At 36.1% G+C, this 18,143-nt stretch overlaps 1 protein-coding gene across 1 annotated transcript in view; it reads right to left on the minus strand.

The window, feature by feature from the left end:
• The window catches only part of LOC120537101 (wiskott-Aldrich syndrome protein family member 3-like), a 120,789-nt gene that overhangs the window by 39,207 nt on the left and 63,439 nt on the right, over positions 1–18,143 (minus strand). Inside the window, exons 4-6 of the mRNA XM_039765757.1 lie at positions 17,352–17,505; positions 15,636–15,753; positions 7,290–7,465 (exon numbers count right to left, since the gene is read on the minus strand). Coding sequence (XP_039621691.1) covers positions 7,290–7,465; positions 15,636–15,753; positions 17,352–17,505 — 448 coding nt within the window. The remainder of the gene's footprint in view (positions 1–7,289; positions 7,466–15,635; positions 15,754–17,351; positions 17,506–18,143) is intronic.

Genomic DNA, 18,143 nt, shown 5'->3' on the forward strand with positions numbered 1-18,143 from the left:
ATCACTGCTTTAAAAAGGGAAGAGCGAGGATGAAAGAAATAAAAAAGGCAGATCAGAGGTCAAGAGGAAAATGGACAGGCCAGTGACCAAGAAAGAGAAAAGGAGGTTGAAAGGAAAAGGAAGACAGACAGGCAGGGATTAGAGGGAGAGAGCCCAAGCTGATTGGAGTGAGGAAGGTAATCGGGAATGAGCCTTAGGGTCATGGGAGCTGGAGGCTATGATAGACACTTTTACTGAGCGCTTTCTTGGGAGTAGGAGCGGTCTGAGTGACAGTCTCCCTGCAAGGGCCGAAAGGTGAGCGGTGGGAGAGGCGTAGGGAACGGAGCATCTCCTCCTTCTGGAAGGTCAGGACAGGATAAGGAGAGAAGACACCAGGTTTAAGGGGAAGCATTAGGACTTATTGTTTTTATGGACAGTCTCTGGTTTTAACCTCATTGTTTTTAAAGGAATATTTATTGAACTGTTTTTCACCTCCACTAATTCACTTCTTATTTTAATAGATTATTTATTTAAAGAAGATTTTGCACTGCACTTTGGGATACTGTTTTGTTTAGTTGGTTTTTAATAAAAGCACTGAGCACCTTTTTACCATCTCTTGCTTTGTGTGTGTTTTGTCCTCATCTGTCAAACTTAACCAGTTATATTGTTAATGGTGTTGGGCTCAAAAGCCTCCCAGATATAAGTGGGAGCATGGAGCCGGCCCACATTGTCACAGCAATGCTCAGGAGAAGAACTGACAAGGAAGTATTCTCCGAAATTCTGCCTGTGCCACGTGCTTGGCACATTTTGTAGGGTAGAAGAGTATAGGTATATGGGATATTGGGACTCTTTAAGGAACAGATGGAACCTGTTTGATCTCATCAGGTTACATCTGAACCAGACGGACACTAATGTGTTGGAGAGGTGTATGAGCAGGTTAGTCGACGATTGTTTAAATTAGGGCATGCAGATCAGGGAGTTTAGGACAGGCCATGTTTAGAACTGTACATGAAGCAACAAACAATAGTGTAAAAATAAAATGCATAGTAATGTAAATTCTAACCCAACATTTAAATGCAAAAGTAAAATTAGTAGCACATTAAAAATAGTTTGCCTTAATGCTAGATGTATCAAAAATAAAACAAGTGAGTTGGAGTTGCATGTAATGGAGCATAATTATGATATTTATAGTAACAGCAGAAACCTGGCTAAATAACAAAGATGGCGATGGGTATAACATAGAGGGGCACACATTTATTAGGAAGAATGACAGAACAGAAAATGAGGCGGGGTTGGTGTTTATGTCAAACAGAATTTAAACGCAAGTCCTCTCAGTTGATGATAAACTCCATCTTAATGAGGACATGTGGCTTTGTCTGGAAACCATTAGGGAAAGAAACCTTATTTTAGAAGCGTATTATAGACTACCTATTGCAGACAATAATTTAAATACTCCTCTTTTTAGTAATAATAAAGTTTATAGGGGATATTACAGTCATGGGGGATTTTAACTACCCAAATATTAACTGGAATTGCCTTGCAAATAGCAGAGCAAAAGACCATGAGTTTTTGGAAGTAATCAATGACTGTTTTTAACAGAATATTTTAAAGCACCAAAGCGGGGGGAAGCCTGTCTGAATTTAGTATTTTGTAATAATCAAGACAGAATTAGGGAGGTAGAGGTGATAGAATCACTATGGTCAAGTGAACATGATATAATACAGTTCTCAGTGTTTTGGAAGTTTGCGGATGCAAAGACTAAAACTTTTAAGTTCAACATTGGTAGGGCAAAGTTTGAGCAAATGTGGCAAAATCTAGGGAGGATAGACTGGGATAAGCTTTTAAGTGTGGAGAAAGTCAGGAAGCAGTGCAACAGGTTTAAAAACGTTTTGCATGTAATGAAGGGCAGGTACTGTACATACCTAAATGTGGAATTAGTATGAAATTTAAAAAACTCAGCAGTGGGTTAATAAAGAGTTGAAAAAGAAGCCGCAAAGGAAAAAACAGTGTATAACGTATGTAAGACAGATAACTCCAATGTGAATCATAAGGTGTATGAGAACATTGGGGCTATCATTAAGGAGAATATTTGGGATGCGTAAAGGCAGGTAGAGATGAATATAGCAGATATGGTGAAGCATGACCAAAAAGATATTTGTTCAGTATTTTAGTAGTAAAAGAACAACAAAGGAGGAGGTGCAGTACACCAGCAATAATAAAGATGAATAAAAAATACAGACAGTAAAATAGCAGATTCTCTAAATTTGCATTTTTCTGAGGTCTTAACATTTGAGGAAGTAGATAACCTCACAGGGGTAAAAGGAACTACTAAGGAGGTAATGAGAGATTTAGAAATTTGTAGAGGGAAAAGTACTGCTTAGTACTGATGCATAGTTTTAGGAAGTCACTACACAATGGGAAAATTCCAGAGGACTGGAAAATGGAAAATATCTTTTTTTATAAAAAGGGTGACAGGGAATACCCAAGTAACAAAAGGCCGGTAAGCTTAACGTGTATCACTGGAGAATTAATGGAAAGAATTATTAAGGATAAGATTGAGCAATACATAACAAGAACAGGAGTTTTGCTGAACAGTGAGGTTCTGAAGAGGGAGGTCATGTTTTATCAACATGCTAGAATTCCATGAGGTGGCAACAAAAGGATATGATAAAAGTGGAGCAAATTATATTATTTATCTTGACTTTCAGAAAGCATTTGATAAAGTGCCACTTGAGAGGTTGGGCATCAAATTAAAAGAAGTGGGATATCAGGGTCCTGTTTGTTGTTGGGTGTAAAATTGGCTCAGACACAGGAAACAGAGGGTTTTGGTTGTGAGGAATCAAAACTGGCAGAGGTTAAGTGTGGCGTTGCACAGGGGTCAGTGGTAGGGCTGCTGGTATTTTTAATATATAATGTGGTAATGACAGCACGCAAACTGTGTGAGGAAATTATGGGATGCTAATCGGGTCATCCTGTTTATTGTCTGGAGACAGTAAAATCAAGCAAAGAACAAAAAAAAGATGCTTGCAAGCGTTATTCTTTCTGCAGAAAGTTTAGAAGAACAAAAGTAAGGTTCTATTGCATTTAGCTGAGCATCATCTTGCTCTGGCCAGGTTTTATGGCTACTTTACCAGAAATGACAGGGTTAAGTGGCTTCCTCTGATGGCTTCTCAGTGCTGCGGGGAGAGAAAGAGACAACACCCCCTCTTGTCCTGGTGGGTTACTACATACCTCGGCTGGTCCTGTGAGTAAGTCCTCCACCGTGCATGTATGACAATATATATGATTTGGACAGGAATCTAAATAACAAGCTGGTTATGACTGCAGATGATACCAAATTAGGTGGATTGGCACATAATGTGGAAGCCATTGAATCATTACAGAGGGACTTAGCAGTTTACAGGCGTGGGCAAATTTGTGACAGATGAAACTTAATGTAAGTAAATGTAATACACAATGGGAGGTCTAAAAATCAGAAGTACACCTTATGAGAAGAACTTAAGAGACGTAGTGGATTTGACACTGTCAACTGCCAGACTGTGTTCAGAAGCCATTAAGAAGGCTAACAGAATGTTAGGTTATATAGCACGATCTGTGGAGTACAAGTCCAAGGAGGTTATGCTCAACCTTTATAATGCACTGGTGAGGCCTCATCTGTTGTACTGCATACAGTTTTAGTCTCCAGACTACATAAAGGACATAGAAGTGCTAGAAAAAGTCCAGAGAAGAGCGACTAGGCTGATTCCAGGGCTGCAGGGGTTGAATTATGAGGAAAGATTAAAAGAGCTGAGCCTTTACAGTTTAAGCAAAAGAAGATTAAGAGGTGACATGATTGAAGGGTTTAAAATTATGAAGGGAATTAGTACAGTGGATCGAGACTTGTATTTTAAAATGAGTTCATCAAGAACATGAGGACACAGTTGGAAACTAGTTAAGGGTAATTTTTTTACAAACATTAGAAAAAAACATTTATCTTCACATAGAGAACCATAGGTATAAGGTATAAATTACCAAGTAGTGTGGTAGACAGTAGGACTTTACGTATTTTTAAAACCAGACTTGATGTTTTTTAGGAGAATTAAGTGGATAGGACTGACAAGCTTTGTTGGACTGAACGGCCTGGTCTCATCTAGATTGTTCTAATGTTATAGTATTTTAATGATGTACAGGATAAAGAGAAATTGCAGAGCTTGAGAGAGATAGGAAAGAGTGCACGCAGTGGAGAGGTAATGGAAGGCAGATTCAGGATCCCAGGAGAATCCACCTCTTGGAAGATGAATTACAACGGATTGGACAAAAGTGTGCTGATGCATAATATAGTGTCACTTCCAATCATCATGAGTGCACTTGGTCAAGACAAGTTGAGTTGCAATTTGTCCCAGTGCCTGTGTGCCTATTGATTGTTTTGGATGCTTTCTGTTTCCGATATTTTCTTAAGCACTCTAAAGAGAGACCTTATAAATCAACAGATGCAGGTATAATGTATTTCCCTGTCCCATTCCGGTGCTATAGTCAGAAAGCATAAGAGAATCACCAGGAGAATTGGGAGTCCAAATCAGAAATGAAAAGGGACTTTAACAGTATTAAAGACACAGATTAATAAAGGAATAAAACAGAAGCAGGGATAATAATGCTGTTGAATGTGACACTCTGAGGTCACTGTATTGTGCAGTGGTGCAGTGCCAACATGCAATGCCCAAGAGGAGAAAGAAGCGAAATGTTACAGTCCTTTAGTAGTACTGTAAGAGTTCAACAGGGACACCAGAGCAGGGATAAAAGAAACACAAAAATAAAGGAAAAAGCCTAAACCTACTAACAACAAAGAAATATCCTGATCATAAATATAAGCTGGTAAATCCAAAAAAGACTTTTACAATGGCAGAGACACATAAAGCAGAGACCAGCTGGAGATCATAAACAATAGACTAAGCAGAGAAGTTATGGGGATAAGAAGATGGAAGCAGTGATTGTTTACAAAACGCTCCTGCAGCTTGAAAATCGTAAATGTCTTGGATCATATAAATCACATTCCCATATGCATGAAAAGCTTGAGTCAAGTTGAATACAAAAGAAAGGGCTTTTGACTTTGATTTCTGGAATTTCTTTTTATTCTTGACAACATTTTGCCTTTGATTTTCTGTTGTTTTGACATTTCTTCTCTCAATCCTAGTTTGTAAAAATCTGCTTCAGTTCTTTCTGTGGCAAAATACTCTCTAGATTACAGATATAACTACTTATCTCACTTGAGCCATTGATGGGCTACACTCAGGAATCAGATTAATTTGCTGGCCATCAAAAACAAATTAGGGACTGAGTAGTGTTTTACAATCAGCGTTAGTAAGAAACCTCATTATCAGAGGCACTGGGCATAAATTCTTTTTGGAATAGTATACTCTGTGACATCTTTCAGTCACACCAACAAATTGCACAGGATGGGGAAAATTGCTAGGAAAAGCTTTATTGAATATTCATATGTCTTAGATTAATTGCTAACTCTAAATTGGTCCAATATGAGTGTTAGTGAAGGTGTGTGTATGACTGGGCTCTGAGATCAAGGAAAGGTTTTCAGCCTCCTGCGAGACTAATTTGGATAAAGATATTTCAAGATGTTAGATAAGCTGTAATGACAATAAATGTAACTGAATTAAATACCCAGGTTAATTCTACTGTAAATTTACAGTTAATCTTAAACACTTTCTATATTGCATTAATATCCAAAGTCATTCCTGACCTTCTTAGAGGTAAAAAGAAAGAAGTTTCTCAGTGCAGTCAGTTTTTTCAATCTACCATATGCGCTATCACAATCAGGCCAGTTAAAGAGTAAAACAAAAATATTTTATTTTTTCTTTTAAGTTTACCAAATTGCTAAGATTTCAGTGAGTGACAAAGATAAAATATCTAAGGGCATAACATATACATGCATTTGAAGTATCACTTATTTATGAAGGGAGCAATCAAAACCTAATGAAGATAAACATTTCAGAGCATTTTTCCACTAAGCCAACTTTATAGCCATGTACAAACAACTAGCTGAAAAGGCACACATAATATCAGCTGTAATGTAATTTTATATTAGTTCAGGGTTCAAAGAATGCCACCATTTATTGAGATTTTAGAGGTATCTTAATGCAGTTAGAATGTTACTATTTGTAATTCAAATTCCTGACATTGTCCCTATGGCTATTTTCACCTCACCATAAAAGCAACCTTTTGTTTATTTTGAACCTAATTTGTGTATATGCTGTTTTGTACTTTAAATATACCATGTCCCCTCATTTTATCTGCTGTGTTACAACGCTAAAATATGAAATGATATCCTCAACTCTTGCTACTAACCTAAAAAGAAGATTTCTTCTTCTCTGATGATTTCAAACAGTCATTCACACTTGGATATCTGTCTTAATGCATGTAGCTTGTTGGTGGTGAGCAGAGCTTTCTGCATCCTGTCTACCCGAATATTCTGTAATTACTCTCACTAGGATGAAGCAATCTGAATGAAACAACACGCAATGTGCTCCTCCAGTATATGGAACGTCAAACAAGCCGGGATGCCCCTGCATCGGAGCGATGAGGTAGGCGCCAGACAGCCGTCGTGTCGTTTAACCTCTGTTTGCAACTTCTGGGTGCATACCGCCCGTACCCCTTCACTCAGTTACCGGACTTCTCATCAGGATGGTGGTGTACAGAATTGAGCAGCGCGTCTTCATAGTGCGAACCTATTAGGTCACCAATTCATTTAAGCAATGTCAGAATCAACTGGATGATCATAAGTTAATGGAAGGTTACTTCCAGCAAGATGGAGCAACGTGTCAAACATTGGCAAGGAGCATGGCAGAACTTGAGTGACTCTGCAGCAACAGGGTAATTTCAAAGAGGCTTTGGCCACTATGGTTGCCTGATCTGACACCACCAAACTTCTTCCTTTGGGGTATATTCAAAGGAAAAGTCTATCGGAACTTGGAAGATTTAAAGGAAAACATCCAACGTGAAATTGCTGCTGTTCCCCCCAAGACGTTTGCTGATACGTTCAGGAACATGGAGTACCGCATCAAAATGTGTCTGACAGAAAACAGAGACCACTTCCAACAATGCAATCGATTACACATACATCAAGGAATATAGCGTATTTTTTTTTTGTTCAGATTGCTTCATCCTAACGGGAGTTACAGAATACAGAGTATTTGGGGCCTCTTTCGAGTGAATCTCCCTGTATAACTCATTTTCCACATAACAATGAAAAAGTCAATAAAATCTTAAATAATCAGCATAGGGTATCATTACTAGTAAAATGAATATATACTGTTGAATACCTGCTATCTGGAGAAAGAGAACCTTCAGAAGACACAGCATGATAGGGTGAAGGAGAGAAACGATTATCTGGACGAAATTCTTTGTCATATGCCATCATATTCCACTCCTGACGACGATTTCTTGCTTTTCTCACTTTCTTCACTTCCCGAGTGGGGTCTTCTACAAGTTTCTGTTCCTATGAAGCACATTGAAAGATGAATGATTAATGTTCATTGAAAATGATTGCTAAGTATGAAGGGTTGATAATTAAATTTCTACATAATGTACCACAGTGTGTCCTGGTCAAATGATGTGACTATGGCAGACATTCAGAGATTTTCAGAATGAAAGGAGAAAAGTCATGTTAAATAAAATACGGCACCTTAGCATATTTTTTCAAAAAAGATCTCCATTTTGTGTGAGTGGATTCTGACCATGGCAGCAAAATGGTGCATAAATCTTTAAGAAAACTATTTTAGGATTAGAGGTACAATAATACTGCTTTATAAGAAAAAAAACTGTTAGTCTGGCTGGTGCCATGCCCGGGGTTTGTTTCCTGCCTTGGCCCTGTGTTGGCACCAGCTGACCCCCATGACCCTGTAGTTAGGATATAGACGGTTGGATAATCGATGGATGGATGGATGGACTTTTAGTCTGTTCACTGATCTCAGATGGTAAATGTAACAATTTATAATGACCACATCTCAAGGTAATTGATTGTGTTGTATACTCTTTTACGTAATCATGATCAATAAATAATGTTAAAATTAACAATAACCTGAAAATCAGGATTAGGAATTATAATAGGTAGGTAGCCTTTACTTCTTAAAAACAAAAAATTTAATGTTTATTAAACAGAGTAAATAGGTATAATTTTAATGGATGTTAAATTATCCAGTGAGACTTTGTATTTTGTTATATACAGTGAACAAAATATTAAGTTATTATCAATGCTATAATTTAAACGGTTTTAAGGTGTACAATAAATATGATGGTGTAAAAATCATACAACCGCCCATTCGTTTACGGAATCAAGAGAATACCCCTTTCAAAAGTTTACACAAAGTGTTATTTATTGGCTAAATACTAGTTATACTGTACTATACTGGCTATGCTGTAGGCCAGAATATTAACGCATTCTGAATTACACAGGCACAGTTGTTAGAAATGCTGCTTCATGTGTGTATAGGTTTTTCCAGGTACTTTCAAATTGGTCACCCATATGTGTGTATGATGCATTTTATTGGTACCCCTTTAATAACAGTTTCACAGTGACAAGACCAGGATTCAAACCCACGATTCTGAATCTATATGACATCAACGCAACCAACCCCTGTACCACCATGTCATGGAATTTAAATATCCTTTCACAGTATATTTTCTTGTCAAAGATGACTTTTTTGGATATTTCTTAACCTACTTTTTCACTTCCATGCTGGTGTCTTATGAGACCTATATGCTCTGATGATGGAAACTTTCGCTTTCATTATTACGGAAAAAGTCTGTGTTGTGTTATACTGAAAATTGGATTATTTGCTTTATATCTCTCTATTATAAAAGAAAATCTTGAGACAAGACTATTACCAAAAGATTTTTTCAAGTCCCACCCTCCTCTCAACCATTTTAAACCATGCCCACGGTCCTCTCACCTCTCATTCATTAGAATGCTTTTGTCAGACACAGTTCCTGCACTCTCAGCTCTTATACATTTTTATATTTTCCTCACTTTAAGTTCCCAATAAAAGAGGACTTATTATGTTCAAATCTTATTATCCTGAAGGGTTATCAACAGAAGAAATGTGTACACAGGCAGAGCCCCCTAGTACTATAAAATTAAAAAAAAATTGGGTTTTTGCTTTGTCTTTGCTTACTAGTTACTGGATTTGTGGATTAGACTTTCATTTTAGGAAATTTCTGCATTTCTTTTTGCCTGGTTCCTTGTTTGACCACATTGTGCTTCATTTTGTGTATACAAAAAAATTCTTAATTTGCCTGTCATTACCTATCACTGCTTAGAGGCGGCCCCCAGTCCTATAAAGGCTGGGGAAATGTGCAGTCCCTTGTGTTTCATACAATGCACTTCCTTGTCTTCGTGAAATCTGTGTGAATTATTTATTGTGTTCCTGGATTTTTTTGGCACTTTCCCCTGTTTTTGACCATTCTTTAGGATTTGGTATTTGGACTTGTTTGTTAGTGAGCTGCCTATTTCAGGCAACAACTTCTGTGCCTTTTGTGCTGGGAGTTTTTTTTTTTCTTTTGTTTCGGAGCATTTTTGTAAAATAAATGTTTTTTAAACATTCTTCATTTGCCTCTTTTGCTTCAAGCCAAAGGTTGACAGATCCTTCCTCTTGTGGTGCTATGTGTTCCCATTCTGAAGGCCTGCTCCCCAGCTACCTTAAGAAGCCTCACTGGGATTTCCTTAAGAAGAACACCTTGATTCACGACTACACTTAAAATGTATTTTCTGCTTTCGACTTACAATTTTGTCTTGACAATTCAGTTTTCGGTTCCTCAGTTTTGTTAAGCTTTCATGTTTTTCAGACCCTTGCTTGTTCTGACCATGGCTTCTTACTACTTTAATCACCTCCTGGTTTAATTGTGCTGACAATAATCCTCAGACTGCTTTATGTGTCTGTAAGTCTGTTGATGAGAGATCCACTCTTAAGTTTTTATAATGTTGTTCTCCGACACAAAATATCAAAGTATTTTCTTTTTCTATTTCAGCAGAGGACTTGTACTAAGTACTTTTAATCAAAATCAAATATTCTGTATTCCCAATTTAGTGATTCTGAGGTTTTATAATATGCAGTAAGGGTGCACAATTTCCACAAAATTAATAACTGATAATTATTGCCCTTGATATTATAAATAAGAATATTAATTTTAATTAATAACATCACAATGAAATATATACAGTATTTTGTGTTGCCAACTACATAAACTATACTAATAATAGTTTGTTTGATCCTCCATTTAGTAGAGATCCACCTAAAAATTATTATTAAAGTGAAATTGATAAATGCCGGTTTAGTTGAAAAAGCACATTTTTTGTTTTTCAACTATTGTTTCTTATTAATTTTTATAGAGGCCCAGATATATTTTTATAGCTGTAGAGTTTTCAGCTCAAATCACAGCTAGGACAGAGCCTCTGTCGAGTTTATATATTTTTGTTTGTTTTTGAAGGTTTTCTAACAATTAACAGAAATAGGGCTAGCAAGACGGCTGTCTCATAAAATAAGAGATCAAGCATCTAGACCCGAGGATAATTCAGTATTTAATGCAAAGTCAATAGAGATCACAAGGAAACTTTGAGAAATACGCATGCAGTCCTTCGAAACTCATCGTCTATTAGTTGTATAAGTTATTGTTAAGGAGTTGTTCAATAGAACATCTGTGTTCTGTGCAGTTACACTGTATAACCTGCAATTGCTTTCAAAATCTAACTTCACAACTAAATCCAAAGGTAAAATAAATCATCAACATTTGTTCTTCTTAAAATGCTCATTTTTTGAATAGAAAAGTCTTATTATTATATGGTTTTGTTTTATATACAAATCTGACATATCATTTTTAATTGAAATATGTTAAGTGCCCCATGAAAATGGTCTTTTAATGAGGCTACTCCTCCAGAACGTGTATATGTTCACAAGCTTCATTCAACTTCATGGTAGACTAGCTGCACTTAATTGTACATAAAGAGTTTTTATCTTTAAGATCTCTGGTGGCAGGTTTTGTGCAACCTGCGTGAAAACAAGAATCACTTCCCAGGACACAATAGAGGGCAGGCATATCAATATACCGTATACATTTGACTAGCTGGCTCCTAAAGAGTGTTTGGCTCTGACCCTTGCTTCCCTTTTGGTTTACATTGTTAAGCTCTAAAATGACTGATCTTGAAATGAAGATGGTCTTTTCTGAAATTGAAAAGTACAGAAAGCCCAAAGAGCTTTACAAAAGCAGTTAGCAATTTAATTGTATCATTCCAGCAAATGGTTTTGAAGTTTTTCAACCTGCAACAAAAGCTCAATTCTTTAACAAACTCTTCTCAACCACAAACTAGTGGGTGTAATAGAAAACCTAGTATCTTACACCACCCTAATTTTTCTGGGACCCCAAAAATTGCATTTTTTTCTTTTTACATCGATGCAAACTGGTATTTGACAACAGAGGTGAAAATGAGCTTCCTTTGCAGGGTGCCTAGGCTTACTTCTAGAGCTGGTGAAAGGAGTAAAGACATTTGGGAAGAGCTCAGAGAAGGGTCAATGCTCCTTCAAATGGAAAGTAGACAGTTAAAGTTGAGGTGTCTGATTAGGATGCCTCTTAGATTCCTCCCTGTAGAGAAGTTTTGGGCATGTCCAGCCAGGATGAGACCTTGAGTCAGACCTAGGCCTCGCTGGAGAGATGATATATATCATTAGGTCTGGGAACTCCTCCATATTACCTCAGAGGAGTTGGAGGAGGGAGCAGAGAAAAAAATTGTCTGGGCCTCTTTACTTAGACTGAAGTACCTAAAACTTGGGTCAGGATAAGTAATAAAAAAATGGAGGAATGAATGGATAAGTTCCTTTTAAGAACTTGGCTGGGGACTCTCATTCTTTGAGCATCCTGATGTTATGCTTGATGTCATTTTTGGTGGCATGGCATGCTAAATGACATTAAGGACTATGTTTCTGTGACACTTTTCCAGAGCCCCTAAAGGATTTTCCCTGTGTTTGCTTCAACCCATTTTGCTCCCCCAATAGTTACTGATCTTCTTGCTTCTGAAGGGTTTATCACAACACTGGTCATCGTGGACAGCTTTCTTAAAAGTTTTCATTTTGTCTTGATTAAAAAATTACACACCTCCAAGGAATCAGCCAGTATTTTATCCAAGAAATACTCCAATTACACAGTTTTCCAAGGTTTATTATTTTGGATGGGGGCACTAAGTCTTTTTGTCTTTTTTTGGTGTTTTATTGTTCTTTTGTGTTTTGCTCTTGTTACTATTTAGAGTGTTTTGAGCTTATTTGATATTTACAATGACTTCAAGCAGTTACATATAATATCATCATAGTGAACTTATTTAAACTGGTGCTGTGGTGGGGGTCCAACTTTAAAAATATATAATCTTTGTGGAGCTCATTAGATTAAAAATGTATTCAGAATCAGGTTTTAGCATGTTTTGGGGTTAAGATTACTGAATTAGGTAATGGGCTTTGCCATAATGGTTTATTTTGTTTTTCTGGGTTTAGACGTTTTAAGTATTAATGACTACAATTTTCAATTTTATTGCCTGGTTCTTTTAATTTATATCTGACATTAGATTTCTTTTCAGAACATCAGCATTCATATCATTGGCAATTTGATGTCACAGCATTAGCAGGATTTACAATGCCGATGCACAAGTTCTGAGTTAAAAGATTTTTCAAATATGTGGGAAAGTGTATCACAATTTCAGCTATTCTGAAATCACTATATGGAATCAGTATGTTGCATGTTTGGTGTTGACAAGTTTGAGTTTTGTATTGGTCTTTGTTATTTTAGTTATTACAGGTTTTTGAAGAAGATCTGTGCTCATTATCAACTGGCCATAATTAATTAATTAATTAATTAATGCAGCATTTCTCAACCTTTAAGTATTTACGATCCGAGTTTTCATAGCAGTTTTAATTGCACCCCCCTAATGTTTTTTTGAAACCCTAATAAAATGTATTCCTATATTTTTTGCTGCCAATACACCGCTACAAGTTTTATTATACCTACTTAACTTTTATCGACATTTATCTAACTTTATATTTATTTTTCTAGTATCAGAATGTAGTTTAAGTTAATTTGTTTTGGTTTCAATAGATGTATTTTTCATATTTTCGATTCTTGTTTACTTTTTTTTCACATCTTCGCGCCCCCTTTCACAGGTTGAGAACCGCCGAATTAATGGACAGATATTGTTGGTTTCCATTTATGTTTAACTAGCAAAATACCCGCGCTTCGCAGCGGCGAAGTACTGCCTTAAAATTTTTATTAAGAAGAGAATGAAACCTTTTTAAACTGAGAGAAAATATACCAATAATTATTTGTTAAGGATCTCTTTGTATGCCACATTGTGAGTTCGGCCCTCCAGTTGTAATATGACCAAGCATGTTGGCCAGTTGGCCATGTGAACAGTAATCTTGTTTCAAATCTCACAGCTTGGATTGCTGCTGTCATAATCGGTTTCATGGTTTGTTTCAATTACGACAGTATTTGTAGGACTTGTGTTAAAGAGACATTCGGCATCTGTCAAATAAGTACGTACATCGGTTTTGGTTAGTGCAGGGAAGCCGCCTACCAAATTTCGTGAAGATGGGGCCATGAATAAGAAAGTTCAACATGGTGGACATTGTTGACCGTTATGACCGTTACGCGTAGAATTTCGAAATGAAACCTGCTAACTTTTGTAAGTAAGCTGTAAGGTATAAGCCTGCCAAATTTCAGCCTTCTACCTACACGGGAAGTTGGAGAATTAGTGACATTGGAAAGTTCAATATGGCGGCCGACAGTGGCATCATACCATCGAAATAAGTACATACATCGGATTCGGTTAGCGAAGGGAAGCCACCTACCAAATTTCGTGAAGATGGGACCATAAATAAGAAAGTTCAACATGGCGAACGTTGTCAACCGTTATGACCGTTATGCGTAGAATTTCGAAATGAAACCTGCTTAACTTTTGTAAGTAAGCTGTAAGGAATCAGCCTGCCAAATTTCATCCTTCTACCTACACGGGAAGTTGAAGAATTAGTGATGAGTGATTGAGTGAGTCAGTGAGTCAGTGAGTCAGTCAGTCAGTGAGGGCTTTGCCTTTTATTAGTATAGATCAGCATCTACCTTGATCTTTGTGTGTTTTAACAAATCTACATTTATATGTGTACCAGTTCTGTATTTAGTAATCATCATAATCTAATTGTGCTTTGATTATTGTTCACAACACTCTGTGTCTGCACCCAGTGAGGAGGACCATGCAAAAATAGGTTGTATTGTATTATATTGAATTGTTTACTGACAAATGATTCATTCCTTCTAATCTCCTGGTCCTTTTCCAATTTTTCTGCAAGCTTTTTCATCTCAGCAGAACAGACAGCTGACAAGACACATAAGAGTCCTGGCCCTTTACAAAGGGAAAAGAACAACTAAACAGCTGTTCTGGATTCAGAAATTGACAGGAAGAGTTGGCAGGATGGTAATTAAGGATGCCTCAGTATACCGAACTTTGGAGGGGAGTCTGACACTGGCATTCCAATTTTGCTAGCAGACAAAAAGTCAACTGAACCCAACTTAGGGATCTAATACCCGTTGCTCTAATTTATTTATATAAACTAAGTATACAGTAATTATCTATAGCAAAAAATAAACAAAATTAATATCTTACTAATTTGGTCAGTTTATTTTAAACTTACTTAAACCAGTTTGTATGTTACAGGGGACCGTGGCCTATCCTGCAGAGCTGGACCATGCCATGACCAAGATAGAGACCAGACACAAGAGCACACAAGGTGATAGTTAATATTAAAGGGTAAGGAGATGAATGTGTGTATTTTACGTACTAAACAACAGAAAAGTCAAAATAACAGTCAAAGTTGAAATCACAAAGTCACAATTATATTGAAAAAAAATGTAAATGTTAAAATAATTCTAAAATGTCTCTCACTTCTCTAATTAACAGTTGAAGTTCACAAGAGAAGGCCAGTTCTACAGCTCCACCATTCTTTATACTGTGGATACTTGTACTACATTGGCAATGAGCATGTGACTAGCAACTACCGCTGTTCAACAGCCAATAAAGAATGACAATTAAATGAGGTTAAAAAATATCATTAGTTTTTAAAAAATAGAATAGAATAATAAAAGAATGGCAAATAATAATGTATAAGTCCTCAAACAGAATATGTAAGGGTAGCAGCCCTAATCAAAGGGCAAGTTTATTAAATAGCAAGGCAATGGATAATTTCCATTTTCACATTTTTTTTGTATATTACATACCCAAGTTACTCTAGGTACAATTATTTCAAGGTTCACTTATGAGTCATTATATTCATACTTTTGTTCCAAAACAAATGTCAAGAGTCATTAATCTCTAAAACGTAGGTTAACTATAATTACTTCATTGTGTTTTATTATAGTTAAAACTATTGGCAAATTGTAGAGCAGAGAACTGAATTTTCGTGGTCTTTGCTTCAAAAATGTTTTGATTTCCCTTACACAGTGTGGACTGATTTGTATGTATATCATCATTTGACAGAAGTATTCTACTCTAAAAAATGACACAATGATGTTACTACTAATCAGCAAAAAAATAATTATGGGGGTCGATTTTCTTCCAAAAAGCAAAAGATGTGCATTAGCAATACCTTTTGTCTCCGTTTTTCTTTTCTCTTGTCCTCAGTAGCCTGTAGCATTTTTTCCTTCCACAAGTTGAAGAAATAAGAAGGATCAGTGTAAAATTTGAGTCCGTCTTTCTTGTCGTCTCTGTTTAAGAAAAGTAAAGACTTTTTATGTGATCTTTAAATAACTGACTTCATGCTGTATATTGAATTAGACGTTTACTAAAATTTCAACAATTGGAGGAAGCTAATTCTGTATGCCACATTAATCAAATCTATATTAACCTTACATAAGAACAATTTAGAAACAAATCTGTAAAAAGTATGCCATAAATTCTATCTCAGAAATAAAACAGTCATCTATATGAGCACCCAATTTGCTGCAGGCATACATAACCAAATTTTGTTTTGCTGCTTTGGGTGATTTTCTTTCAATTTGTACTGTGCATGAACTGTTAGGAAACATTCCATGAGCACCCACTCATGGAAAATGTCTACCTTGATGTTACACATCTATCCACTCCACCATGACCATCACTAATCCCTGGAATGAATGTGTCACCTTCAAGCAAACTAAACAACAAAAGAAACCCCATATACTGTAAATACACAAATAAACGTATCTATCTATCTATCTATCTATCTATCTATCTATCTATCTATCTATCTATCTATCTATCTATCTATCTATCTATCTATCTAAACAAATACAAAATACACAAAATCATTTCTATTTATCATGTGGCTAATAGCAGAGGAAGTCCTTCAACTATATTTAATAATTTAATAATAATAATTAATTACATTTATATAGCACTTTTCAAGATACTCAAAGGACTTTACACAGTGAGTGGGGAGTCACTTCAACCACCACTAACGTGTAGCATCCACCTGGAAGATGTGATGATAGCCATTTTGCACCAGTACACTCACTAAAGATTAGCTGTTAGGTGGTGAAGGGGTGAGAGATAGTTAGCCAATTGGAGATCGGGGATGATTAGGGGACCATAATGACCATTCTGTAGTGGACAATTTAGCCAGGACATTGTCATACTAGTAGGGTGGTGATTTGAATGGTTTCTGCAGAGTTGTGCTGTAATATAATAAATGTTCTGGCTCTACTTTTCCCTTTTATGTTTTGCTTATTGAGTAGTTATGGTCAGAAACAACATCTAGGGGATGGGTCTTCTCCGAATTTCACTATTTTGGATATATTTATTTCTAAAACCTCCATTTCAGTTTTCTATTTTGAATTCATTTTTTATTTCTGTTTTCAGTTTTGCATTTGCTATGTTGATCATTGATGACATAATTGGATGTGCCACAATATGCACAGTCACAAGCAGTCCTGCCATGCAGATTCATACTCTGGATGAGACCAAAGTCAAGATAGGACACATATATAGACCCAGGATGTTTGATCAAATCTGAACTATCACTGACCATTGGATTTACTCCATTCAGACACAAGTAAACATTTCGTTTTTACAAAGACAGTAAACAGGCCAACCCTTGAACTTGATTCCTGAAGTTGTGAGACACTGTATCACTGTCACAACTTTACAGCAAGTCATTAACATACAGTATTGGTGTTGCCAACTTAACATACAATGTAATGATTGTATTTATTTACATAATATTATACTCTTCAATTAGTATCCATTAAATACATATATATTTTCATCTTCATGTTTTTTTAAATCACGATGAGAAAGACATTTGGCTAATGGGGAGTTGGCTTACCTGTATGGAGTAAGAATATTTAGTGGAGGTGGCTTATCACAACGTTGATACATCTCCATTACAGGATTTGGAATAGAGTTCCTGGATACCACTTGCTGGTCTTGAATGGTGGAGCTCTTAAAAGCTTTACGCATGTTAATATCTTGAAGTGAAACTGAAAATTGATGATGCAAAAAGGTTAATTGACAAAAAAGGAATACAAGAAATAAATCTAGAAGTACTAGAATGGAGATGAAACATTTTATGGGACTTGATGTCACTGGTAGTTCCTGCTACTCCTATCTATTTTTTTCTATTTAAAAAATAAAAACACTCATTTTGCAAACATTATTTTAAGTATGTTGAAAATAAGAGTTCATATCTGCAATGATAACTATATCTGTAAGTATTGTGAAGCAAGAGTCAAGAATAAATTATGTAAAATATGCCTTTCATAAATGTACTGGCCAAAAGACCAATGAACATAAAATTATCAATGTAATGTTTATGACTATCTTAACATCCCAGCACATATTAAATATAGGTGACCTATTACCTTGTTACCTGGATTAAATGCAAAGTTATGAAGCCAACTTGCCTGGGACTGATTTTGCACCCACACACCCTGTGTTTCTTTCTTTGGATTTGGGAACTGAATTTTATGATATATCTACCTACAGCAGCTGTAATCTGTATTATTTTTTTCTTTACCATTATTACCAGGTATGTTAGTGTTTATAGTTTTCTGTTCATAGTTACTTTTCTCCATAGTCACTTTGCTGTGTTTTGTAAATAAATTAGTTCAAGTTATCT

This window comes from Polypterus senegalus, chromosome 10 (genome assembly GCF_016835505.1).
Source record: "Polypterus senegalus isolate Bchr_013 chromosome 10, ASM1683550v1, whole genome shotgun sequence".
In the NCBI taxonomy this organism is placed as follows: Eukaryota; Metazoa; Chordata; class Cladistia; order Polypteriformes; family Polypteridae; genus Polypterus; species Polypterus senegalus.